Source organism: Phycodurus eques, chromosome 1 (assembly GCF_024500275.1).
Source record: "Phycodurus eques isolate BA_2022a chromosome 1, UOR_Pequ_1.1, whole genome shotgun sequence".
Taxonomy (NCBI): Eukaryota; Metazoa; Chordata; class Actinopteri; order Syngnathiformes; family Syngnathidae; genus Phycodurus; species Phycodurus eques.
Window position 1 is genome coordinate 50,900,577 of NC_084525.1, and position 27,841 is coordinate 50,928,417.

At 41.9% G+C, this 27,841-nt stretch overlaps 1 protein-coding gene across 1 annotated transcript; it reads right to left on the reverse strand.

Annotated features, from left to right (window-relative positions):
• Positions 1-938: 938 nt before the first annotated feature.
• LOC133401353 (dynein axonemal heavy chain 12-like) lies at positions 939-27,239 on the reverse strand. Its single transcript, XM_061674703.1, has 70 exons — positions 27,050-27,239; positions 25,972-26,041; positions 25,718-25,876; positions 25,429-25,624; positions 25,078-25,266; positions 24,816-24,969; positions 24,642-24,733; positions 24,386-24,564; positions 24,165-24,300; positions 23,913-24,038; positions 23,695-23,829; positions 23,345-23,538; positions 21,164-21,404; positions 20,896-21,081; positions 20,617-20,817; positions 20,329-20,523; positions 20,111-20,232; positions 19,878-20,013; positions 19,637-19,783; positions 19,081-19,200; positions 18,714-18,870; positions 18,446-18,618; positions 18,195-18,347; positions 17,868-18,107; positions 17,449-17,694; positions 17,240-17,359; positions 17,008-17,117; positions 16,691-16,874; positions 16,468-16,608; positions 16,301-16,384; positions 15,971-16,159; positions 15,714-15,833; positions 15,389-15,577; positions 13,584-13,735; positions 13,365-13,503; positions 13,120-13,286; positions 12,769-13,024; positions 12,385-12,681; positions 12,022-12,200; positions 11,637-11,829; positions 11,386-11,547; positions 9,181-9,375; positions 8,499-8,632; positions 8,266-8,428; positions 7,958-8,038; positions 7,691-7,867; positions 7,479-7,610; positions 7,276-7,365; positions 7,062-7,202; positions 6,744-6,985; positions 6,499-6,646; positions 6,260-6,405; positions 5,858-6,072; positions 5,573-5,765; positions 5,304-5,496; positions 5,045-5,217; positions 4,544-4,684; positions 4,292-4,450; positions 3,886-4,181; positions 3,557-3,810; positions 3,327-3,467; positions 3,103-3,240; positions 2,797-3,030; positions 2,530-2,718; positions 2,198-2,301; positions 1,892-2,096; positions 1,671-1,808; positions 1,451-1,542; positions 1,261-1,348; positions 939-1,112 (listed from the first exon to the last, which is right to left on the reverse strand). The coding sequence occupies exons 1-70, from the start codon at positions 27,237-27,239 to the stop codon at positions 939-941; spliced, it is 11,595 nt and encodes a 3,864-aa protein (XP_061530687.1).
• Positions 27,240-27,841: the final 602 nt, after the last annotated feature.

The window sequence follows — 27,841 nt, forward strand, 5'->3', positions numbered from 1 at the left end:
CCTTGCACCCACACACTGAACCTATTTATGGCTCTTCTCCCATAAATAACAGATCATGGCGCCTCCCATGAAGATTGCACCTGGTTTTGATCCATTGCTGAGGTAATAGCTCAGATCAGTTTATCCAATTCTAACCAAACACAAGAATTAAAGGGATTATAACTTTGTTAGTGTTATCAGAGGTTTGAGGTGAAAGGTCATACAGTATCATAACTAAGGTGAACACATGGTCTAAAAAGGGTGCCAAAAGAAGAAACCTGAGACCCCACAACCCATCAATACAATGAGTTCTTCATGGATTGTTCCTCCAAACCTTGCTGAGTTAAAAAACAAACAAAAAACAGCATTGACCATATACAGCGGTGCGTTAACTTGAGTTTTAATTCCTTCTGTAACCACACTCGTAGCTCTAAACACTCGTACCATAAATCATCCTTCCCCATTGAAATAAATGAAAATGCCCATAATCCTTTCCACACCCCTCCAAAAAAAAAACAACGAAAACTGTTGGAACATGTTTTTTTTAATAAGAAAAATAGCACTTTACAGTATTGTTCTTTATAAAACATACAATAACATACTTAAATAGAATGTAAAGAATTAAACAGTTTGCGCATCATGATTTTATTATTGTGCGTCTCCTGTCTGCGTGCCTTGGTCACTGGAGGGGCGGGTGCAGTATAATACAGACAACAAATACAAAGAAGACAGCTAAATTCAGTAAACTGCAGTAATATTTGTCTTCTTTTTGCAGAGGATAAAGACTGCATGCCTGTGATTATTGTTACATTGTCTGTGTACATGTGTTGCTACTACCCTATTTGGGTTAAAATATCTGTTGCTAATCAACCCATAAACAAAACTAGCCAAATTATATGTACATATATTGTCGTTTGTGTATGGTTGAAACCCTCTGTAATAGCCAGTGACGCGTTGAGTCAGTCGTCAAGCTGACAGAGTAGTGCCACTCCGCGTTTGATCCAGTGCTGAGGGCGCTTGGCAGTGGGCAACAACATCGGAATGACAAAATTGGTAGAGTGTCCTGTTGTAGAGAGGGTGCCCCTCCTCTCGGTGGTCTTGTAGAGAGGAGAAAGATAGCGGCCGTCAGATTCCTCTGGGATGTCTTTTGCTGCATGGTGGAGAAAAAGAGGCAAGGAATTATAACATGGAAATTAACCAATAAAAGTAAAAACTAGCATTAAGTTGAGATCTTGGTGTCATGAGAAGATGCGTGGTTGTGATGCCAGTGTAAAAAAAAACACATCTAAATGCATACTTACTAGGTTTTATCCAGATAATGGGTACTGTGTCAAAGAGGATTTTGGGATACTGCTCCATCAAAACTCCACTGAGGATCGAAAAAAACACCAGTGAACTTTTTTTCAAGTGGTCATCATGCACTTCAAATAATGATCATTCTTGTAAAATACCCTTCTGTGGACCACATTACCTTTCTTTGTCCCATCGAGCTCCGTCAAGAAACAACCCATAAATGTAGACACCATCTTCTGGAGGCGTGTCTGACTGATCAATAGGAAGAACCTGGAGGATCAAATGAGAACATGACACAAGGAATGGCTTAAAGACATCGTTTGAGGTCAAGAAAGTAAGAGCATTTAAGCTCAAAACTGAGTGGCTGATTGTGTTGAAGATAAAAAGTGTGTGTTGACCTCAAAGTCAAAGCCCAGCAGGTCAATTGGAACATTGTATTTCCTGGCGTAGTTCTGCGTAGCCCCTGTTAGGAAGGCCTGGGTGAAGAAGAATCCTGACAGCCAGAACACACTGGGCTTACCGTCACTGAACCAGTCCTATATGTACAGAGAATTCAAGTGAAAACCTGGATGGGACAAGTGGATGGGACATCCTCATTTAGAGACAAATTGTGACTCACTTGCAAAAACTTAAGCCTTGTGAGAAAGTCATTAATGTAGCTGCCCAGGGGCTTGAGGCTTGGATACGAGCGTTTGGCCCATTGCTCTGGAACCTTGCCCACTGCCAAACTAATTGCAATTCCCTCCAGCTCAGCATCCATGACCACTAAACCCTTGAGGGCCTTGAGCAGGTTCTGTAGACTAACACGGACGGTACTACAAAGCCTGAGAAGGAAAACCAGGTCAGATTAAGTGGTTTATATATATATATATATATATATATATATATCCCCCGTCAAATTCTATAAAAGTGTGTATGTCCATACGTGTTGTAGCGCTCCATTTCTTGGACAAGCACAGTGTTCATACTCTCCTTGTAGAGCACTGGGTACTTATTGAGCGATACTTCGATGTCAAAATTATTTGGAAGCTGATGAGATGAAATAAACTTGATTATTACTACGAATATTCATGACAAAAAATATTAAAATTTTGGGAATCGAGCTCAATAAATAAATTTCTCAATCCAAATCTGCATTCAGTCCCTTAAAAGAATAGGGAGCAGTTAATAAGAAGTGCCTCAACTTGGTCTGTCTCTCAATGGTATGCCATTAGCACTCTTAAGAATGAACAAATTAAGAGATACATTCTATCATACCTTAGTGAGGATGTCATTCGCAATGTCATACAGAGCATTGTCACTCCCAGAGCTACCCCCTCCCTTAGATCCTCCTCCCTGGGTGAGAAGCAGTGAATCAAACAACAGCTTTGTCTGCTGCAGGTCCTTCGAAATATCCACATTTTCGTGCATCCCAAATATTTCTGGATGCTGACTGACTGGAAGCTCCTGGTATACAGCAAAGGTATTGTTACTCTGTTGAAAGTCTCACAAACTAATAACTACTTGCTGGATGCAAAGCTTTACCTTGATGAATCGAAGGTAGTCATCATAGGAGGATTTAGGGGGGGCAACATAATCACCGCTTGGTGAGAAAGGAAAAGAAGGTTTATCCACAACGTCCCTGTTGTAGAAGTCAGCCAACATGGTATTCAGGAGGCGCCGATCCCAGTTGTCAGTTACGCGGCCTCCATAGTTGCACTCTCCAGTCAGGTAAGTTATGGCCTCAAAGGGCACCTCATCGTATTGATTGATAAACAACTACAAAGAAAGACAAACGATACAACTTTAGATGCATGTGATGGTAGTAATTTTGTCACTGGAAATGATTACCTGGAGCTGTCTGATACTTATGTGAAGGTCTGTCTCATTGAAGCCATAAGGAATATTCCAGCCTAATGGGCCAAACTTCCTTCTCTCCTGTACAAGCGCATGGAAGAAGCACAGCCCATACAGGAGCTTTTCCCAGACCTAAAAGACAATACAGTTACTGTTTAAGAAATCAATCTATATGTACTAGTGTGGTCAACTAACGACATCAATGTCCCCCAACTCACCAGTTCCTTATTTGTGCAATTATTGAAGAAGTTTTGGTCACCAACAGGATCTGACGTGTATGACTGTAATATGTTTAGTCGAAGTCCTGTCGGGGGCTCGTTAGTCATTTTCACCCCATTCTGCAGAAGGGTGACTGGAAACTGGTATCACAGGGGGTGGATTTTCAGGGCCTGAACCAGATAAAAACCAAGCTGCTCTAAATGTTGGCATACATAACGTTGGACTTTACCTTGGGTGAAGGGTAGCTTGTGAGCCAAAGTCGGAAGTCTTGGTGGCATGTTGCAGGACTAAAGTCCTCACAGATCTTCTCCAGGGTGGACATCCAGGACACAGCCAGATGACAATTCTGCAAACACACCCATGTCCCATTCTGCATGGCTGTAGATATCATTTTGGAAGCAATGGGTCCCTGGCCTTGCCCCAGAGAAATGGACTGGAAATTATTACCCCCCATGTCCTTGTCAGCTGCGAACTTCAGTAAGCCTGGGAAGCGTTAATGGGTCAGGAATATTCGTGTCAGCGTTACATAAAGTTTCAGAAGTAAACTGCAGAACCTACTAGCCATGGGATCAGCACCAGGAGAAAGCACAAACACCAGCGGGATGGTGGCATTAGAGTCCAGGTAGCTCTTGCTTAGGTCAAAGGGAGGGGGCTGAACAAATTTTTTCCCAATCTTAATTATTACATATTTGTTTACAGCTGGCACAATCTTGTCAGGCCTGAGACAGCGGACAATGATCATCTTCTGCAGTTCATTGAGTTTATCATCCCAAGGTGAGGGCAAAGGAACGTTGCTCGGCTCTTTACTGTCAAAAATAGGTTTGAAAAGTTCTGGGCGCTCAATGAAAGAGTTTCTGTGGAACAAGCACAATAACAGTGGAACAATTTAAAACATGTTGAGTAATATTCTTACTCTATAGCAATAGAATTCTGAACAATTCAAGAATTGTTGAACTTTTCTCACTTCACTCCTTTTAAGCCAGGAAGCTCATTGGCTCGACAAATCTCATCCCAGCTCTTCTCCTGCAGCCAGCTGGGATCGGGATTAGCGAGGGTGTTCTGCAGGCCCACGCCTCCCGTCATCAAGAAGATCAAGTCAGAGTACTCAATCTCGTCTTTTGCCCTGGTGGAAATGTCAGTATTGATTTTATTTGGACCAGGCAGAACAATGATCAAAACAAGTCAGTATGTTCCATAAATGGTTTGTGACACTCACAGAAGTAGATTGCAACAGAGGATAAAGGAGAAGAGAAGTTTATCCTTCTCAAACAGAGAGCGACAGACGTTGCAGAACAAGTTATAGGTGAAGTGATCAACCAGGTACATGACCCGCTTTTCCAGGATCTTGGACTTCTTACTACATAAAAACAGAAGAGGCTTCTCAGAAAAATACTCTCCAGCTCAATGTTGCTTGTTATCATGTAGTCAATTGAAAACCTACAACTGTTCTCTTAAAACCTTCAGTGAATTCACAAGCATCCACTTACTATTGCTTCCTGTCATTTGTTTTAATGTTTCAAGTAATGTTCAAGACTGCAACGTAACATCTACCACTCAAAGCAGTAATGACACCTTAAGTACTGTATACACCAATCCATGATACGGCATGCAAGCGTTGTGTTAGTTGACCATTATCTGGCTATTAAAAAAGGCTCATAAATGTCATCATTTGATCCCATGGCACTCATAAAAGAGTAACATTGTGTGAATCACTCACCTGTCTTGGATAGAGTTTATATAGAGGTTGACAAACCAGCTGAGAGAGTACTGATACATTGGGTCTATGTTGGTCAGGTCAGCAATGGTGAAGAACAGAACAGAGGAGTGCTTGGCAATCGATCTGTAACACTCTCGAGACTCGGCTATCATGATCTCCGTCTCCTCTGCAATCTGGGGAATTCATGAACACAATGTAGTCAGAAAAAAAATCCATCACATCAGCAACCCAGATCTTGAATGTTGAGCACAGTACGTGCCTTTTGTTTCTTTGTAATCTCATTGGACATGATCTTTGCAGAGTCTAGGACCTGAATGGCACTCTCATCCTCCAGAATATTTCCCTCCGAGGATGAAAGTGTCTCAAGAATCTTGTCCTCAGTTTCCTTCAGTTGCCTGTTATTTGCAGCTGACTGCAAAATGAGTGCATTTCTCTCCTCTTCAAGCTCTGGCCTGCAAAGCACATGAAGCAGAATAAAACTTGAATGAAGAGACCAAATATTTGAGTGAATGATCAGTAATGCAGTACCTTTCCTTAGCAACCACAATCCCCAGCAGCTGGTCCTCTAAGCCTTCTGGGGTGATCATGAAGTTCAGCAAAGACACCTTAGTGGCCAGTTCTGGTAGATAATGAGGGTTCCTGAGCTTCGTGGTGATGTAGAAGCGGAATTCGGGGGAGTACTCAATAACGCTCTCCCCCAGTTTTATACATTCCACACCACCTAGGTGAAACAAGCATGACCGAAATTATAATTTTTACAGGTTTAAGTTTGGAATACCAGATTGCCTTTTGGCAGCTGTGCAACATTAGCACCTTGTTTGAAGGTTTGTTTGAGGAGTAGAGGTTCTAGTGAGGGGTCCAACTCTTCTCCTACATTTTCGAGCAGCAAGGGGCTTCCAAACTGAATACAGTTTTCCAAAGTTCTCATATAGTCGTCATCTGTTAATTTGATAATGTTCAACTTGTTGTCTTTCTCTGAATTCTTCACCCACTTGTTGGCCTGACCCTGAGGGTCAATCATCAGGGGCCTGAAAGAGCAGGGATACATCAACACAATCCTGGGACAGAATGATTTCAATGTTTCACACAACCACAATGAAAGAGAAAATATATTTGACATATTTCTGACAGGTTTTGTAATTGATTGAAGGTAGCATTTCTGAGCAATGCAGCCATTGCATTACCATAGTTTGTAAAAGGCTTCTACGTTCTCACCATCGACGTGAATTACTGGTAATGACACCATTGTCAATCGAGAAAGAGTCAGTGGGAAGGCCAGCAATGTTCCACGCCCTAATCTTAATAGGATCTCCCAAGGTCTTACTGAGAGAGAAATCATCTGATGATGGAATGCTCTTAGACTAGAGATATAAAATAATGATGAGGAGAACATTCATATATGCTACAAATGAGAGAGGGATTTTGTGTGTCAATTAAAGAATTAGAAGACTGACTTGACACGATTTGATCCAGTGATTGGTGCAATCTTGTCTAAAGCTTGCAGTGAAAGCGCCCAGGTATGCCATGACACCGGCAGAGATAAGGACATCCCCAGAAAGGTTGTCATATGTGTTCTGAAGATCATCCGCAGCTTTAGACCATCTGATGAAAAACATGTTTACTAAGTGGCATATGGCTATCATTGCAATTCTTATCAATCCAAAAAACAAACAAAAAAAGGTGTTAAGCCATTCATCACCTTGTTTTCTCCCCACCCAGACCACCAATGAGTTTCTCAGCTCTCTCCAACTTCTGTTGACACAGATCTCTTTGGGCTTCAAGCTTGGCCTTCTCCTCTGTCTTCTCCTGAGATATTCTTTGCAGGTCAGCCAAACGGTCCATAACCTCCTTAAGTTGGGCTCTCTTCTCTGAAAGCGTGGCCATGGCAGCAGCCAGCATTGCCTGAGCCTCTGCTTGTTTGGCCTTTTTGGGAGCCACAATCTAAAAGCACGGAGATTAGTATACCTGGAGGCACAAGTGTATTTCAATTTTAAGTGCAAAAGAAGCAAAGCCACACCTTCACCACCCTGTCATAGGACTCCATTGCTTTGATCCACTTGCAAAGGCCCTCTGCTGCTGAGGAGGCTTTTGCCACCTTAGCAGGGCTGAAGTCAGGATTGGTCATGTAGGTAGCGCGGATTTTTTGCATTGATTCCTCCTGTAATTAAGGCAAGACATAAATTGTAGTTGTTTTCTTAATGCATTGAGAATGACGATTTATCGACACTCACAGGAATATTATCCTTGTCATATTCTTTTAGATCCCTTAAAAAGTTCATGTCACCCAGTAGCTTCTTGCTTGGACCCCAGTAGTCCAAAACCTAGCCAATAAAAAAAAGGTAATGGGGAAAACAAATGCGGTGTTTTCATGCAAATGCTGTTTTTGTGACGCAAATGCTATTTTTCAATTAGTGATCTTTTAACATGGACTAACCTTTTTTCCTGACCCAGCAGGATCAGCCACCTTATCTGGAGACAATCCTTTCATTACACACACGGCTGACATCACCAGCTTAACTCCATCGGGCGGGTTTTTCATGGACTTCACAACGGTAATGTCAGCAGGCTGCAATCAAGAAGGTAACTGAAGGTCAACGAAAAGGTTACATACAAGGCATATGTTGGCTTAGTTCGGAGGGGTCTTACCTTTAAGGTGTTCAAAGCTGAGGTTGCTTCCTCAAGAGCAGGGATGGCCTCAGCCAATTCACTATCACACTCATCCTTCAGCGCTTGAGCCTCAGCAGCTTGGACAGCTGTGGCCTCTTCTTCAACACTCACAAGTTTACTTGTAGCTTCCACCTCAACAGATTCCACTGCGATCACCTACAGGTCATCACAGGAGACTGCATATTTTTGTTGCATTTTCCACATTATAACATGCAATTGGAGTTTCATGCTGCGCAATGTCTTTACCTTCATCATTTTTTCATTTTCTATCTGTGCCAATTCCAGTTTGGGCTGTAAGTCAACCAACTCCAGTTTCATTTCGCCAACCTTCAGAGGCATAATGTTAAAGGGGACATATCACGGAAAATCGAGATATTTTTTGAATATAAATTGACTCTTATTGAGTGACTTCTCACCCATCAGGTGTAAGATTAAGTCAATTAATTTTAACTTAAAATGTTGGAGGAAAACAATGCATTATCTATTGAAAAAACAGAAACCATTACATAAAAGAAGAAAAGAAAAGAAGAATCAAATGAAACTGTAGCATGTACCTGAGATTCAGCAAAGGCTAGTTTTTCCAGACCATTGGTGTATCTCCTCTTTGCCTTCATGACTGCATCTCTTTTCTTAGTGAGGAGCTGACTGAAAGCTGCCATGAGCTCCAGATAGGATGTAGGTGTAACATAATTATGGCGACCTAGCTCAGAGAGGAATCTGCGAAGAAAAAAGTGTAAACAGAAGCTGATATAATGTACTCTTAATCTTATTTATTACTAAGTCACACCTCACTGAAAGTTGACTGGCAGAGGTGTGAAATGTTTTGCAGATGGATACGACCTCCTTCGTCTCATTGTCTTTCATCTCCAGCGGCTGCAGGAAAGAGTTGGCGACCCGCTCAAGCGCCTCCTCTGGCCAAGGCTGTTAGGGTGCAGTTAAATGTGTTACATTTTTCACACAAGCAAGAAAAACCATACCTACTTAGACAGCCAACCAAAATGGAAAATTTTCCTCATGTGCCCAAATGAAAACTGACCTACAGTGAGTACACTGTGTATACAGTATATGAGAACCTTTGTGTTCTTTGGATGGTGGACAACTGGTTCGCACATCTGCCTCAGAGTTCTGAGGACCTGGGTTCAAATCCGGCCTCGCCTATGTGGAGTTGGCATGTTCTCCCCATGCCTGAGTGGGTTTTCTCTGGGTACTCCAGTTTCCTCACATACCCAAAGAACATGCCCATAGGTGTCAATGTGGGTGTGTTTGGTTGTTTGTGCCCTGTGATTGGCTGGCGACCAGTTCAGGGTGTACCCTGCCTCTCGCCCAGAGTCAGCTAGGATAGGCTCCAGCACGCCCGCAACCCTCGTGAGGATAAGTGATATGGAAAATGGATGGATGCATGTGTTCTATATGTGACTTTTTTTTTCATACATCAGCAAAAACTCTAATTGATCATGCATATGTAGTACCTGAAACCAGTTTATGGTGCAACAGTTAATTAGAGACGGAAACTGGCGCAGGCGATTACGAAAAGCTTCTCCAATAGGACTGAAGGCCACAACGATGTGCAGGTTCTGCTTGCAGCGTGCCACGAAGTAGTTAAACAGAGTCAAAGAGCTCAACTCTACGCTCTTATTCTTCGCTTGGGCAATGGGACGTACAGTCTAGAAATGGGAAGAGAATGAGATTATTTGTAAATATAAATGCAGAGTTGACGATCGTGAAATCCATACGTGATGGTCCAGCAGGCGAAGAGGCATATGGAGATGCAGACAAGAAGCACTTTCCAACAGCACAGTACAGTAATACATACGGTACAGTGGCGTGAAAAAGTATTTGCCCCCTTCCTGATTTCTTATGTTTGGATTTTTAAAAAATTTGCAAATTTTTTCACACCTAAATGTTTTGGATCATGTAGACAATTGTACTATCTCACAAAAACATCCCAAGTAAATATCAAATGCAGTTTTTTTACGGTATGATTTTATATGCATCCATTCTTTTTTTTTTTTTTTGGGTACGGTTTGTGCTCTACTAGCTGGTCTTATGTAAAAAAATGTAATTGCCCCTCCTTTTGTTAGATCACGATGAGTTCACAGTGAGTTAAATTTCACTGGCCACGACCAGGCCTGATTACCGCCAAATTTGTTGAATCAAGAAATCACAACTAGTACCTGCTAGACAAAGTAGGCTACAAGAAAAGAAAACACATCGTGCCACAACCTGGAGAAATTCATTAACAAATGAGAAAAAAGTGTGGAAAAGGTTACAACTCCATTTCAAAGGATATGGGATTCCAGCAAACCTCAGTCAGAGCAACTGTGCTCAATTTAAGAAAACTGTTAACAGTGGTGACACTTTCCCAGGAATGGTCGGCGAACCAAAATCTTTCCTAGTATGCAATGCTGACCCATCCAGGAGGTCACAAAAGAACCCAGAACATGCAAAGAACTGCTAGCCTCACTGGCGTCAGTTGAGGTTAGTGTTTATGACACAACTGTAAGGAAAAACACTGGGCAAACATTGTATAATGGGAGGCGGCACGGTGGCCGACTGGTTAGAGCGTCAGCCTCACAGTTCTGAGGTGCGGGATTCAATCCCCGTCCCCGCCTGTGTGGAGTTTGCATGTTCTCCCCGTGCCTGCGTGGGTTTTCTCCGGGCACTCCGGTTTCCTCCCACATCCCAAAAACATGCATGAATTGGAGACTCTAAATTACCCGTAGGCACGACTGTGAGTGCGAATGGTTGTTAGTTTCTATGTGCCCTGCTATTGGCTGGCAACCAGTTCAGGGTGTACCCCGCCTCCTGCCCAATGACAGCTGGGATAGGCTCCAGCACGCCCGCGACCCTAGTGAGGAGAAGCGGCTCAGAAAATGGATGGATGGATGGATGTATAATGGGAGAGATCCAAGGCAAAAAAATACTGCAGACAAAAAAAACAACACAGAGGCTCCTCTTACATTTGCCAAAAAACTTCAAGACCTTTGAAGAAATATATATAAGTTGAACATTTTGCAAGGTGTCACACATGGTGGTGGCAGTGTCAAGAGTCTTGGACTGCTTTTCTGCCTCAGGACCTGGATGAATTGCTTTGATAAATAGAACAATTAAATGTGCTAGGAAATTGTACAGGTGAACCTCTGGCCATCAGTTTGTGCTCTCATGCTCAAGCGCTCTTGGGTACAGCAGCAGAACAGGGACCCAAAACATACCAGCAAGTCCACCTCAGAATTGTGAAAAAAACCCCAAATAAAATAAAGGTTTTGGGGTGGTCAAGTCAAAAGTCTGGACCTAAATCTAATTGAGATGCTTTGGTATGACCTTGAATGGGCAGCTCATGCTCAGAAACCTTCCAATATAACTGAAGTAAAATTAAAAAAAAACGCAAAAGCAAGTAGGCCAAAATTCCTGCAGAACGATGCAAAAGATGATTGTTACTGCCAACCCGTTATTATATTCAGGGAGCAATTACTGTACCTCTTCAAATAGGTAGTGCCAGTTAGATTTGTATTCTCTTCCCCTTCATAAAATCATAATTTATAAACTGCCTTTTATATTTATTTTGGTTGTCTTTGTGATATATTGAAATTGGTCTCATGATAGGAAACATTTAAGTGTGATAAATACACTGCAAAAGCACTGTACAAAACACTTGGATAATTTTAATGTCATACCTCAATGATATCCTGTTTCTCATCCATAGCAAACATATTGGGCACCTCTCCTGTGTTCAGGACACTGTTTACATCTTCAAGAAAAGCTTCATCTTTAATCTGAGCATCAGTGAGCAAAAAAACTATTCTTTGACCCTTCACCCCTGCATCCTTGAGCAGCTTCTGTAATATGTTAAAATGTGTTACATTGCACTTAAAGCACAAATCTAAAAACACTTCTGTTGTATGCAGATTACAAGCACAACACTGACCTTGAGGTCATCCCTCCACTCAACCATTCCATAACTTTTTGAAATCTCAGGCTGGAAAAGGTTCATCTGGGCGATGAACGTGGCCAAACGAGTGATGGACTGGCGCCCACTGCCTCCCACTCCTACTAACAGGGCATTCCCTCCTGGCTGCTTCAAGACACGGCTTATGCGGGACAGGTGCTCCAAGACATAGCTACATTGGACACATTTTTCATTGTGACTACTCTGTTATTGCTATTTAGTTGTGCATTCATCAAATTAAAAAACTATATTTATTTTTTTAAAAAGAAAAATTAACCTAAAAATTTGACATGAATGCAGTGGTTTTTAATACAATACTGTACATCCTTGGGTTCAATTGACTCTTTGCTGCATTGTGATTTACCGGAATATGACAAGATACATGCGACTCTTGTTCATCTGGTTGTATTCAACAAGACATGCCTCCACCACCTCAGCAAAGCTTTCTACGGAGGCCACCTCAGCATACAACCGATCATCAGCCTCGAGGTCAGGATTCATGTAATCACCAAACAGTAGAGTCTGCATGTCTTGCTCGACCAACTGCCAAAATAGAAATATAAATTAGAATTGCATTCAACCTGTGTCATTTGTAGAAACATCACAAATTTTGACCTCAGGCAGCATGAATGAAGACAGGCCTGAGCAACTCCAACTGTCAAATTTCTGACATCAGAATAATCCACAAACAGTAAAAAAAACAACAACAAAAAAACAGTCAACATACTTTGCTGCCTTGTTTCAGGTGCTCAAACACCTGGTTAAAGTTTTCATTGAAGTGGTCCTTGAGGATCTTGCTCATCAACTGATAGAACCACGCTCGATCCTTGTCATCCACCAGACGATCGTAAAAGACGCGGAAGACCTCGTGGACAAATAGGCGAATCATAGTGCGTTTGTTCTCCAGAGATTTGCTTTTCACAAGCAGACACCCTTGTATAACACGCGAGAAGTCCCGCAGGTTAAAAGTGTAGTGAGACTTGGCTGGTGTCGGAAGTAAGTTCTCCATTGCTTGCTTGTAGACCTTTGAAAAAGACATTTGGAAAATTCCAGTATTGGAAAGTCAAGGGTTTGTTGACAGGAATGTAGGTGTCCTATTTGGAGAACTCACTTCCATGGTTGCTGTCACCGTTTGGCTGCCAATAGTAAAATATTCTGGTGGAAATTCATTGTTCTTGAGATAGAACGCCACCATAATGGAGAAGATGCGAACCATGGTCTCATCACTGAAAGAATTGATGCTAAAAATGTTGAAGTGGCGCAGGAAGCGAGATGTCACAGCATTCCTCCCCCCACCAGGAGGACCCATGGCTGTAATAATCTGGATGTCAACTAATTTGATGCCGGAAGTATCCTTCAGGTCATACCTGCCGGAAAATAATAGATTAGCCCAGCAATATATTCTGTCCTCTTCCATTCAATGTTCCTCTTTGTTTGGTGTTGAGTTGGTAATGACGCATACCACTTCTTGTGATCCAAAAACTGTCGAAAAAGCTCCACTGGAGGCTGAGCTCCAAACTGCTCCAGTGCTGGCATATTCACATCATCTATGAAAATTAGGTATTTCTTCCCCATTGGGGGGCCAAAGACACCTTTCCGTCTCTTATCTAATTTGGCCATGATGATGTTCTGGAAAACACAAAGAATAAAGCATAAGGACATTCAAAGTTGCAAGGACATTCATATTCATCAGAGCTTCCAGCTGACCTGTGTTTGGTTGGCAGTGGTACGGGCAGAAAAATTGATTGAGAGGGGTAAAAAGAGATCTTTGTCCAGACCGTTCATCAACTTCTCCATTACATACACTGACTTTCCAGTGCCAGTAGGGCCAGCCAACAGCAGAGGTCTGAGCAGGGAAACAGATATTGAAACAGTTAACACAAGTGGACAAACTCAAACCATGAATATGTCTGTGACCATACTCACATTCCATAGGTGATACAAATGTCCATTAGGAAGGTGTAGCGAACTGAGTCGATGGTGGGAACAATGATGTCCTGCACTTTGGTGCTTTTGTCCCCCAGGCTGACACTTTTGATTGTATCATTCCAGTGAATCCATTTGCCTTTTCCTTTAAACTGAACATTAGATTTATTAGAGTACTGTAATGCAGTGATTAAAAATTTGCACTTTAAAAGACAAACTCTTCAGAATTCCAACCCCAATTCCAATGAAGTTGGGATGTTGTGTTAAACATAAATAAAAACAAAATACAATGATTTGCAAATCATGTTCAACCTATATTTAAATGAATACACTACAAAGACAAGATATTTAATGTTCAAACTGATAAACCTTATTATTTTTAACAAATAATCATTAACTTAGAATTTTATGGCTGCAATACCTTCCAAAAAAGCTGGGACAGGTGGAAAAAAAGACTGAGAAAGTTGAGGAATGCTCATCAAACACCTGTTTGGAACAGCCCACAGGTGAACAGGCTAATTGGGAACAGGTGGGTACCATGATTGGGTATAAAAGGAGCTTCCCTGAATTGCTCAGTCATTCACAAGCAAAGATGGGGCGAGGTTCACCTCTTTGTGCACAAGTGCGTGAGAAAATAGTCCAACAGTTTAAGGACAATGTTCTTCAGCGTACAATTGCAAGGAATTTAGTGATATCATCATCTACCGTCCATAATATCATCAAAAGGTTCAGAGAATCTGGAGAAATCACTGCATGTAAGCGGCAAGGCCGAAAACCAACATTGAATGCCCGTCAAAAACCGACATCAATGTGTAAAGGATATCACCACATGGGCTCAGGAACACTTCAGAAAACCAATGTCAGTAAATACAGTTTGGCGCTACATCCGTAAGTGCAACTTGAAAGCAAAGCAAAGCAAAAGCCATTTATCAACAACACCCAGAAACGGTGCCGGCTTCTCTGGGCCCGAGCTCATCTAAGATGGACTAATGCAAAGTGCAAAAGTGTTCTGTGGTCCAACGGGTCCACATTTCAAATTGTTTTTGGAAATTGTGGCCATCGTGTCCTCCGGGGCAAAGAGGAAAAGAACCATCCGGACTGTTATGGACTCAAAGTTCAAAAGCCAGTATCTGTGATGGTATGGGGCTGTGTTAGTGCCAATGGCATTGGTAACTTACACCTCTGTGAAGGCAGCATTAATGTTGAAAGGTACATACAGGTTTTGGAGAAACATACAAGACAATGCCAAACCACATTCTGCTCGTGTTACAACAGCGTGGATTTGTAGTAAAAGGGTGCAGGTACTAGACTGGCCTGCCTGAAGTCCAGACCTGAGTGCGGGTACTAGACTGGCCTGCCTGAAGTCCAGACCTGTCTCCCATTGAAAATGTGTGGTGCATTATGAAGCGTAAAATGCGACAACGGCGACCCCTGACTGTTGAACAGCTGAAGCTGTACATCAGGCAAGAATGGGAAAGAATTCCACCTACAAAGCTTCAACAATTAGTGTCCTCAGTTCCCAAATGTTTATTGAATGTTGTTCAAAGAAAAGGTGATGTAACACAGTGGTAAACATGACCCTGTCCCAGCTTTTTTGGAACGTGTTGCAGCCATAAAATTCTAAGTCAATGATTATTTGCTAAAAACAATAAAGTTTATCAGTTTGAACATCAAATATCTTTGTAGTGCATTCAATTAAATATAGGTCAAACATGATTTGCAAATCATTGTATTCAATTTTTATTTATCTTTAAAACAACGTCCCAACTTCATTTAAATTGGTGTTGTATGTAATTCAGTGGTACCTCGTAGAAATAGTCATACACCAGGCCTTTCTCATCCACTGGGCACTCCCATTTGCCCACAATATCAGGAACTGGATGATCCGCTGTTTTACCAGACATTGTGTCCCTGATGAACTCATTAAATTTCTCCCTGCTATTTGTATCACAGCTGCCACCCACAGACCACACCAGGGAAAAGGAAAAGGCTGCCTGCAATCATAAGAAAGATAAAGGCTGTTAGTGCACAAAAGACAAATGAAATGTATGAAGAGCAAATATGCCATTCAGTGCAGTTTTGTGGACGTGGAAGTTTATCAACAATATGATGAATTGTAATTATTTGTACCAAGATCCAGGTTCGAATAGTTTTGTCATTTGTCTCTGTCTCTAGTGGTTCAAGTAGCAATATCTCAAACAGTCTACACAAGGACATAGATGCATTCCAGTTGGTTGTGGGCACAACTTCCTGTAAACAAAAAGTAATGACATGAAAACAGTGTTTGCTCTAAATCGGTGCATACTCATTTGAGCCAAATACAATGACGTTAATATTTACTTTGCCGTTTTTTAATTTCAATTACTCCAAGGTCTTGTGATACTTACTTTGCAGTGTTTACGCACTATCCTGAAGGAAGGTGGCAGCAGCCAGTGAAAGAGTTCTAGCAGCAGATTGTTATGGTCGGGACTCTTCAGAACATCAGGAAGTGTGTTCATCCAGGAGATCACTAAAGGCTCCCAGCCCAGTTGAGAAGGTTCCATGTAGATCATACCACATCGACTGACTGTGGCAGGCTGTCATGGAGAGATGCTATTTCAGAATTTGCTGTCGTTATATCAGATTTGGTATTGAGAGCTAATTCCCATTGGATAGTTTTAGTTGTACCAGCATTATATAAAACACATTTGTAAGTTATTCAATCACTCCAAACTTACAGAGGCCTGTGACAGATCCATTGCTTCAAAAATCAGACTCATCTGATTGGACATCTGGATAATTTCTCCACTCATCAGACATAACTGTAGTGTGAATATAAAAACAAAGATGGTCGGAACAAATGACAATAAATCTCACCAAAATGTAATTTATATATATTATGGACCTTTTTGTTGTCATCCAACACAGTGTTCATGCTTTCAATCCACAACGTATCTATAGGACCATCAAACACTACCCATTTACGCTCTGGTGTTTCAGCCGATGCATACTCGCGAAACGTGTTGGCCACAATCCCATCTGTCCACTAAAAGAAAAAAAACAAAGTAGCAGACAAAAACAGCTCTGTGAGACAATTGTGCTTTAAATACGTGGATCCAAGGTCCTACCTCATGGGAAATGAGATCAAACTGTCCAAAGAGCTGTCCCATGGTGATCGCCTTTGGATTCAATGTCCTGAAGATGACCTTTTCTTCCTCTCCGTACCCTTTTTCATTCATCAGAATCAGCGTGTCAGCGAGAACATGGAGCACTTTGGTCTTCCCCGAAAATGACTCTCCCACCAGCATGAACCTGATAATAAAAACTTTACCTTGATGCAATGCCGTGTTGACACAAGTTGTGGGAAATACAATACTTTCTAGCCCAAAACATGAAACATAACACATCCAAAATGAGATAACCTGGAATTTTAAAAGTAGCATACCCATGCCGAACTATCATCATCTCGTATGTCTGGATCATCTTATCTAGGAAGATCTGTGTTGACTGTACATTGTGCTTTTCACAGCACTCAAGAGCAGCTTCCAAAAATAACTGCCAAAAACATGATTACACATAATATACAGTATTATACAGTTTATACTGTACCACCTAGTATGAATCTGCATACACGTGGAGATTTCAGACGAGGTAAATATGACATTGGCACATCTTACCTCATAGTCAGGTTCAGGAAGAGAGATGCCAGGGAACAAATCGCTGGTTATTCCATTGAACAGTGGAATATCATGCGAAAGAAACTTGGGCTCGTTAACATCTTTGATAGACCTCAAAAGCTAGATGTTAACACAGAAAAAAACATGAATAAACAGAGCAAAGAAGCTTGGACCAAAACCAGTGGATGCATGAACCTGAGCACAAATACCAGTATGTCCTCATTTTCGTCGGGATACTTGAGCTTGAGGTTTCCTGCAGCCACAAGTACAGCTTTGACAGCCCTCATGCCGTAATCGTAATGGAACTGGGACGAGAGCTGCTCTGAACAGAGCCTGTAAGTCATTGCAATCTTGACTGACAGAGGCTTGGCATTGAAGAATCCATATGAATAGAGAGAGATCTCTGCTATCAGCGCATAGTTGGGGACCATCATGGTCACTGTTCGAAACAACACCTGAGGAACATGAAAGGCCACCACCACATTAAGACAAATAGAAAAACTTAGGTTTGTGAACAAATAATGTTGACTAATTTTACATTCACATGCTACTACCTCCAAATGCACATTTCAAAAGCACAATTTGTGATACAATAGCTCATGTGCTATAACTGATTAAGTTAGAAGACCTTCAGGTTGTCAGGAAGTTCAGAGCGCCCTGCATAACCAGGATTCATTGTGATGGAAACAAAACAGTTGGGGTTGAGTTTAAGCATGGTTCCTTCAAAGTCAAAGTACTCCAAGTCCATCTCAATTGCCCTCTGGATGCAGAGGACCTGCTGGGCCACGACAGACAAGACCTCAAGCTCAATGCGGTTGAATTCGTCAAAGCAAGCCCATGCTCCAGATGAAGCCAAACCTTTGAAAAACTGAGAAAATGTACCAGAACACAACAAACTTTGTTTAAAACAGAAATTATAATATGATATGACGCTTTTTTTTTGGTCTGATGTTACTTTGCCCATTGCAAGATAATCCAGTCCATCAGAACAGTTGAAGACCACACATTGCACAGCTAAAGCTTTGGCTAGATCCTTGGTGGTTTCTGTCTTTCCAGTTCCAGCTGGACCTTCAGGTGCCCCACCCAAATGGAGGTAAAACGCCCCAATCTGTGAAGGCATGTAAAGCATTTCATATTGAAATAGAAACATTTATTGAAAAAACTAAAGTGACGGATACCCATGTCTAATCATTGTCTTATGCATACCAGAGTTCTGTAGCATCTGTCAGTCAGTGGGGTGATGACCAAACGAAAAGAGTTCCCCAGATACTCATACGCATACTTAACATCACAGTTTATAATGCGAACTCGAACATTGTTGTTGCTCCAGTAGTAACGAAGCTGGGCTAGCCATCGAAAATCATTTTCATTTACTACACCTGTTAAAAAAAAATGCATGTAAAAAGAGTTGATGGAAGAGTTGTTAAACATGAGAAAAAGCATAGTGAATGTATTCCTTTGTGCCATGAGGTACCGTGCTCAATGAGTTCCATAACAACATCCCTGGCATGGACGTCAATTGTCACCAGTGCTCCCAAAGTAATCCGTGTTTGCTTGGGTAGTTTCCCTCTCACTAGCCCCACAATGTCTCCTAGCTGTTTCTGGAGTTGCTGGTAGTAGTTTTTCACACCCTGAAGAGGCCATGAAAGACAGTTCAAAGAGAGTTATTATTTTTATTGGAGTTTACTTCTTCCAATATAATGAGGCGCCGAATCAGGTTAAAAAGGCTACTTAAAGGCAGTTATGAGACACACACTACTCTTTAAAAACATTATTTTAAGCAATGAGTTCAGTCGTCTTCATTCAGTCTATTTATGCTTTAAAGGATAACTGATTCTTACTTCGGCCCCTCCCCTGATGGCTTCATGCACCTCTAAGGTCCAGAACATTTGTGAGGTACATATCACCACCTGCCCAGGCCACTCCTTCACCCACTGGTTCCGTGGGGTTTCAGCATAGGCCTGTCAAAACAACCATTCCGCTTGATACCGATAGTATCGACAGTGGACAAAAAAATAAAATACACCCCTTTGCTCACATTTAACGTCAAAGGTTTCAAGATTACATATACAGTATGGAAGCAAAACACTCAAGATTTCTCTCAGATTTGGAGCACAATCTCTATCATTGATGGGATAATGCATCCACCTGGCAAGTTAGGTGTCAATATTGAAAACATTTTATGAATCTGAATCTTAAAGATATCAATACTAATAAATGTAAAGCAATCTAAAACACTGAAGCCTACAATTAACACCTTTTCAGATGGTGAAGGTCAATAAAATTACATTCGGATGAAAACTGAACTCGCCTCACCTTGCCTATTACATCATCTGGAGATTTACTTATGTTTAATCTGAGACGTGATCGATTTCACTTAAAGTACTGGTAGCTCACCGTTCTGGAGCGATCCACTACATCTCTAACACTGCGAATCATCAAGTCTTCCACTTGTACCAGCCACTTCTCCACTGCTCCTTGGGCCTCAGCTGTAGAGATGAGTTGGATTAGAGGAACACGCTCCCCTTCACTGCTGTACATAGCCTGGGTAAAAACAAAAAAGAAGTCAGCACCTAAGGAAAGTATGTCAACCAAGTGTACAGTTGCCATGTAGCAAGTGCACTGTGTGAATGCCTACCTGGATATCAAGATTTGGTAGGAAGTCTAGCTTGGCAATACCCTCAAAGCATTTCCTAAGATGGGGCTGTACACGAAGTGGATCTTTTGTCTCAGAAAGAATTTCCAGCATTTCATCATTTGACAAAAAGAAGAACCTAGATGACAAGTAGCAATCCAACCATTATCAACATTTGGCAGTGGGATTTGAAAAAAAATGGACAATTATATATAAAACAATATTGTTTTGTTCACCTTGGAAAAAAGAGACGCTTTTTCTCCAGATAGTCATTTAGTCCCTTCATGATGGTGTCCAGGTGGCAGTTGGACTCTTTTAGTTTCTCTAGTAGGCCAGGCATTGAGGTTGCCTCCAGAAGCTGGTAGATGAGCAAGGCAGAGAATTTCCTACCTGTTGTCATCAATAGAACACAAGCCATTTCCAGGATACAGTGTTCTCACATGTAGACAACTACCTTTGAGTCCTTAACACAGTGCCGCATGACCTCCTTCCAGTTTTTGTCAACAATTTGGAAGAGTCGTCCTTCTTCTGGAATTTGCTGCATGATGTCGGCAGAACAGAATATGGGCTCAAGGTAGAGCCATTGAGCCTGCACCTTCAGCCACTCATCAATGGTTTCCTGGATACGAAGAAGACACTCCTCCCAAACCTAATCACAAAATAGAGCCATTCACAATAATGCTGTTAGCCAAATAAATCCTTGTTCAGCTACTCATGATGCTAATGCAAACCTGAAACTCACCCTTATCTCGTTTTCAAGGGGCTTTATGAATGGGGAGTTCCTCATTGTCTGAGTTTTAACAATCTGGTCATCTAACATTGCCTGAATTTCATCCAAAGCAGTCAGGATGGACACACCAGTGTCTCTGTATGGTTGATGCTGGAGAGAAACACCATCCCAAACAGTAACCATGTTTTTCATAGCTTTCTCCATGGAAAACTCCTGTAACATGCAAACAAAATTATATATTTTAGTTAACCTACCATCTCCTCGGGAATATAAAACTGTAGGAACACTTACTTTACTAGCAGCGGCACTGATTGATTCAAATTCTTCCAGGTAAGGAGCTAAGTCTTGTTTAAGAACTTTGCGTAGTGTTGTACCAGCGTCGGGAGTGAGGTCATACCCAACGATCTGTGACATCTGTTGCCAGTGGCGATCTCTGATGCCCGGATTACACATGACAACCAATAAAGGACTATGTTCCTATAAACAAAAACACAATGGTTTAAGTCTTGGAAAAATTACCATGGAATCTTTCTCACAACAATCAGTTAACATTGGATACCTTGAACTCCTTGACCTGCTCTAGTACAGTGGAGCATAAGACAATTGTGGGACTCTCTGCTTTGGCTTCTTCTTCACCACGTCGTCGTCTGGTTGTTGAAGTTATCTTCTTAGTAGCCTGTTCACTCTTGCTCTTTTTCTGCTGAAAATACTTCAGTGTCTTGAAGATCTCCCTGTAGAACTCATCTACTTTCACTTCCATTCCTTCACCATCTAGTTCCAGGAAAGAACCATCCATCCAGCTGTTCACAGAGAACATATTAGAAGGCACAATTGGGAATATTTAACTCAATCAGAAAGGGCCATATTCTCCTGTTCGTGCCTGTCTTTGTTTTTTAAGCGGCTGGCTTGCACCCCTTCAAGGTACACGCCTCTCTCCGCTGCTCTTCTCTCTCTACACGAACGACTGCACCTCAGCGAACCCGACTGTCAAGCTCCTGAAGTTTGCAGATGACACCACTGTCATCGGCCTCATCAAGGACGGTGACGAGTCTGCATATCGACAGGAAGCGGAGCGGCTGGAGCTGTGGTGCGGCCGACACAACCTGGAGCTGAACACGCTCAAGACTGTAGAGATGATCGTGGACTTCAGGAGGCATCCTTCGCCACAGCTGCCCCTCACGTTGTCCAGCTGCCTTGTGTCAACCGTCGAGACCTTCGAGTTCCTGGGAATTACAATCTCTCAGGACCTGAAGTGGGCGACCAACACCAACTCCGTCCTCAAAAAGGCCCAGCAGAGGATGTACTTCCTGCGGCTTCTGAGAAAGCACGGCCTGCCACCGGAGCTCCTGAGACAGTTCTACACACCGGTCATCGAATCAGTCCTGTGTTCTTCCATCACAGTCTGGTTTGGTGCTGCTACAAAAAAGGACAAACTCCGACTGCAACGGACAATCAAAACTGCTGAAAGGATTGTCGGTACCCTCCTACCCACCATTGAGGACTTGCACGCTGCCAGAACTAAGACAAGGGCGTGCAAAATCCTCTCGGACCGTCTGCACCCCGGTCACCAGCTCTTCCAGCTCCTTCCCTCAGGTAGGAGCTACCGATCAACGCAAACTAGAACTAGTAGACATTCCAACAGCTTCTTCCCTCTTGCGATCAACTTCTTAAACACCTAACCTATAATTCCATTACAACAAGCTGGAATTTTTTTTTGACTTGAGTTCGTTGTCACATTTCTGTGGGGCCAATTATGTATTACTCGTGCACTCACTGTAGTTGTCTCGCCATGCTGCACTATTTGCATATACTGGCCACTCATGCCAGAGTAGCATCTGCTCCATTTGCACACTGATTGAGGACCTGTGGTATCTGTAACATTTGCACAACCAACATTGTCCCAGATGATCCCACTACTCGTCACTTTAAACCGCATACGCTCCTTGAAGTCTCAGTCCCCTTTGCACAATGGTCATTGCACCGGACTATTGCAATATTAGTCATTCGAACTGCTCTAAGTGCTAGAGGACTCTGCATCTTTTTGCACAATTGTTTTTTGTCAATGTCTTTATGTCTCCAAAGTCTTCTGTAAATTGACTGTCTGTTGTACAAGAGCGGCTCCAACTACCGGAGACAAATTCCTTGTGTGTTTTGGACATACTTGGCAAATAAAGATGATTCTGAGGTGTGACTCCTTGAAGACTGAGGCTGGCTGTAATTCCTAGAGCATGGAGTTTTTCTGAGACGTGAATGCCATAGAAATACATTTGGAAGATATATTCCATTTTAAATGTAAAATTAACTTAAGGTTAATCGTCGCCAGTGAGACGAGCACACTGACGACATGCCCATCGCTGCAGCACAGGTGGGCGTCATGGGCCAGGTGTGTGGCCATCAGGACGAGTTAGCCGTCACCTGGTGGTCGCTATCGCTGGGCCTGAATCAAAACGTGAAATATGATGTTTCACCTATATGGGCTGTTACACTTACAACAGCTTCTGAAGTGCGAAAGAGGAGAGGGGCTTAAAATGAAAATGCATGCATGGCCAGATTTTACAGTGAACGCATCACATTTCAAGGTTGGTCCACCCAGAGTGCGGAGCTTGCACGGGCGTGTGTAAATGACAGATTTGAGTTTACGGGAGAATATACGGAGCCAGAAAAGCGTGCAGCTGAGCACCTTTTCCGACTTAACTCACATGGGAGAATATGGCCCAAAAAGCTAAAACTGAAATCAAACCTGCTTTCTGCACGTTGCCACCTAAGTATAAATGAAAACAACTTTTGGAATGGCTCAATATTCTGTCTGATGACCTCAACTTCTGGGTAAAATGATTGGTCCCATTCATGAAAGGTTTCGTCTTTGTGGATGTCTTCAATTGACTCCTCAGCCTCCTGGAGAAGGGTCTGAACTGTTTTGATATCTGCCATGTACTGTCCAAAATAGAAAGAAAAGGAAAGGGTTTATATTTATAAGTACAAAAAATAAGAGTGTAAAAAATACCCCAAATAACTGTTTATGTCATTGTTTTTTAACCATAGGCAGGATTATTCCAACTCTGTTACAAGGCTGCTACACAAAGTCTGTACCTGCTGCATCATATCAAGCTCAGAGCAGTGAGGGAACTCGTCAACCCTTCGTTCCAACTTCGCGAGATGAACCATTACCCTTTCTCTTTTAGAGAGCATCTCCTTCTCCCCTTTCCTCTTTGCCTCCTGGAAAACCTGAAAACACATATCCATTCCATGACCATACTTAAAAAAACACATAACCATAATACACATCCTGGATCAGACAGGAGCATTACCTCATCGCTGAGTTCAAACACCTCTAGGATTTTCAGTGGCCACATAAAGACTGTTGAATTGAGTTCAAGATCTTCAGGTTCAAATATGTGGACATCTAGAAGGTAGCTTAGTCTGCTGTAGGATTTCTGTCACATCACAAGAGTCAAAACATTAGATCTAAAGGAATAAATCATGGTGCTTTTGTGACTGTAAAAACAGTTACGCAAGTGTAAGAAAAAGATCCAAAAAATAAGTATATCTTTAAATTGCACCTTTATTCTTTCATGAAGAAGCGCAATACCCTTTGTCTTAGTTGTTTCAATGTATTGAATCATCTTTGCCATTTCATCTGTAGTCTCTGGCACATTCAAAGCGGTTTCTCGGATGGTTTCAAAATCTGAGATGATCCTTTCAAAAGACACAAAACAATTCCAAGCAGTCAAGGAGCCCTGTGCACCACAAAGGAACAGTTTTCAATCAAAATCAGACTCACTGTAGATTTTGCTCAGTGTGTTTAGCTTTCATGTTGCTGATAAGTATTTCGGCACATGTTTTTGCTTTTTTAGACAGTCCCTGGTTCAGGTCCTCACAATACAGTTGGACCATTGGAAAGTGAACTTTGGTTGGGAGATTGCCAAGCTTCCTCGACAAATCACGAAACTCCTCCACTTGCTGGAAAGCACAGATCACCCACTGACAGTCATCAGGAAAAAGTGGGTCAGTACAATTCTGAAGTTATGCATTCTCACCGTAATATATTCACCAAATGAATGGGTTTCATTGACAAAGGTCTCAACTCGAGCCTGGGCAATTCCATTGACTAACCAGTCATAGTTGTCAACTACAAAATAACTCTCTGTTAGAAAAGCATGCTAAACACACAGGGTGGATGACTAAATGATTTGAGGTTATGCTTCCATCACCATAATTCTGAAAATATCGGTCAGGTTCTTCAAGATTCTTGCGCACAGTTGCCGTTACAGTGAAACGAGCCCAAGCAAGCGTGTGATCAGGGGCCTTGGCATCAACATACGCAGAAGTGGATTGTGCCAGCCAGGACTGAACCGTCTGCACTTTCTGTGGATCAACACTAAAGATATCAAAATCGTATTGAAGTACACTTCAACATGCAGATTGGGGTGGGGGACTTGGCACAAAAAGATCTGTTGTTATATGTGAGCTTACCTGCAGTGTGTTTGTAATGACATTAAGAATTTCAAAAACATCTGCTTCAAGTTCCTCTAAGGTGGGGTATATTCCCATCTTCTCATCATTAAATGTTAGGGTCATATGAAAGATCGGTAAGAAGTGGTAGTTGTTTGGATGAAATGGGTAGACAAACTCCTCCACACTCCTCTGAAGCAGGTTTTTCAGCTGGAAATTTAGAAAAGACAAAATATAAATTTGTAAGAAAGGGGAAACCACACAAACTGCGTCATTGAATTAAATGACAAACCAATCCATGGAAAACTGAAGCCAAAGAATGACCCTTACACCTCAAATACTGTTGGACTATATACGGTGGCAGACGTTCACCTGATTGGAGATGAGGGTGCATGCGCAGTCAAAGAAGGCATTCAGTACATCCTCTTTAACTGAGCCCAGCGTTTTTGGACTTGTTAATAAATTGATGACTTTAGGGAACCAGGTATTCATGATCTGTTCCTCTGCTGTCTCACATTCTACAGCCAGGTCTTTATGCAACGCCTTGCCATCAACAGGACCCATAGCCCTGAACAACAACGACGCACAGCTTTCTTCATTCCTGACAAAAGCATGGGTACTTGCTTATTTGACCTCCTTTGGATTTCATCCGTTTACTTACCTATATCCTGTAAGATCCACCAAGGCCATCGAAGAAAAGGTGGTGTGGCCAATTTCCAAGACAGTTTGCATTATGGGATGTAGAATGTGCAAATTTGCCCTCATCAGCTTTCGGTTTATGACAAAGCTCCCTCGTCGTGTTTGGGAATATTCAAGAATACTACAAAACATGAGCATTTTACAAAAGTTGCCAAACAAACTCTATTGATTACTGTATATCCACTGAAGACAAATCAGAGGCCATAAAACACTCACTCAAGTGGAAGAGACATCTGCTTTTCCGGAGGAGGTTCTTCGTATTCTGGATCCTTTAGGAATGTGGTCACTTAAACAAACACGTCGTGTTACGAAATGTATGGTACGTTAACAGTAAACTTTACACCGATCTGATCGGTATCGGCCGATAATTAGCATTTCATATATCGACGATCCGATCAATGACATCATTGCAAATAATTTTACTCCGCTTGGCCATCGTATACAGTATTTTTGAATCCAAAAGGTAGTTTATTTTTACCCTTGTCGCATGTCTTTTGATGTAGTACTGTAAATATCTGACCGCCAATAGTTATTTAAAAACAAAATCATGTCAGTGGTGTGGGACAGACAACTCGTCTGAGATAGACCAGTAATGCGCGGATCAGACTACAAGACAAATTTGCTCTTTCACGATTGCACTATGTCAGGCTACTGCAATAAAATCTTGCATTCCAATACCACCGCATCCAGTCTTTTAGGATCACTGGGCTTTACCTTTTATCTTTATCTATTTTAATCAAACGCAAACCGAATACACTTTTTACCATGGCGACGACATCGCGATGCATGTATTATAAGAACAAAATGGGGACAAACGTGTGTTGGTGGTCACCGGTGCTCGGGAGAGGACTTTAATTCAAGGATTACTTGAGGTGTGTTCTCGTACTTTTAATACGATACGGCTCGCAAGTAGGCAACAAAACGTTATGTAGCCTAGCAAGCTAGTGCTAGCACTAACGGTTGTACGAAAACATGCTGGCCTTCTGTCGAATCATGCTCTAAAGTTTCGGTGTGTGTGAAGTAATTTAATTACAATAAAGTAATTGAATTACAGTAAGTTAGCACCCATTATTTCTGTCATGTAATCTTGGTTTGACCTGACTGATTAGAATACATGACCTGACTCGAGAATATACAGTACGCAAGTGCATACAGTAAATGAACAAGTCATTTAAATAGACACATTGCTCTATCTTGTGATCGGATCGGTTATCGGTTTTGTAAACTCACTGATCGGTGCCAAAAAAACCTGATCGTGTAAAGCCTCGTCAACAGTTAATTGTCAATACAGTACCTGTGTGTTTGATGATAACATCGTGGAAGTTGTCGCTGACTTCCCTGAGGAGCTCAAGTAGGAGTTTGTTTTTCTGAGGACTGTCTTTAAGTTGAGGGGGAATTTGAGAGTCGATGGAGTTCAACCACTCATGCGGGATCGGAATGACTGGGCGGCTCTCTACACACTGCTTCAAGAATATGTAGTTCATCTGCAAAAAGTGACCACAAGGAAATTCTGTAAGCGGCTCACTATTTCAAATAAACTCATTATACTCACATAATACAAATCAAATCCACTTTCAGAAAAGTAAACTCACCCTTTGTTTCCGATCCTCACTTTGCATCTGTAACACAAATGTTAAAACATATTACATTATATTGCTGCAGTAAATTTTCATGAATGATTTGTGACAGATACAGTATGCCTTACAGTTGGAGGGAAGTGAGGCTCTGGTGATGGGCTGCGCACAACTCTCCCCATCTCTTTGCTCTGTTTGTAAGATTTTACTGCTTGAGACACAGCCATGGAGCTGCCACTTTGCAGGAAACCAATTGGCCTGAAAAGATTCAGTTTGTGTGTCGTACATGCCAAGATTGCTACAGATTAGACTGCATAGTGACGATATTGAGCTGAAAACATACATTGGTAAATGGAGCCGCTGTTGTTGCACTTTCCTCCATCGTCGCTCCAGAATTTTATTGTGAGATGTTGGATACTGCTTATTCATATGGATAAACATTCACATTGTAGTAATTTAAGAGAATGTCGTGAGATACAGTAGGTGTACTTTACTTCTCTTATTCATATTCC

Excerpts from the sequence above, each read along its gene's own strand:
- LOC133401353 (XM_061674703.1), bottom strand. The coding sequence starts at position 27,239 with ATGAACTACATATTCTTGAAGCAGTGTGTAGAGAGCCGCCCAGTCATT. Across the intron at positions 24,301-24,385 it reads CACACTGAGCAAAATCTACA|GATCATCTCAGATTTTGAAA; the intron begins GTGAGTCTGATT and ends GTCTTTTGAAAG. Across the intron at positions 16,875-17,007 it reads ATGATGATAGTTCGGCATGG|GTTCATGCTGGTGGGAGAGT; the intron begins GTATGCTACTTT and ends TTTTATTATCAG.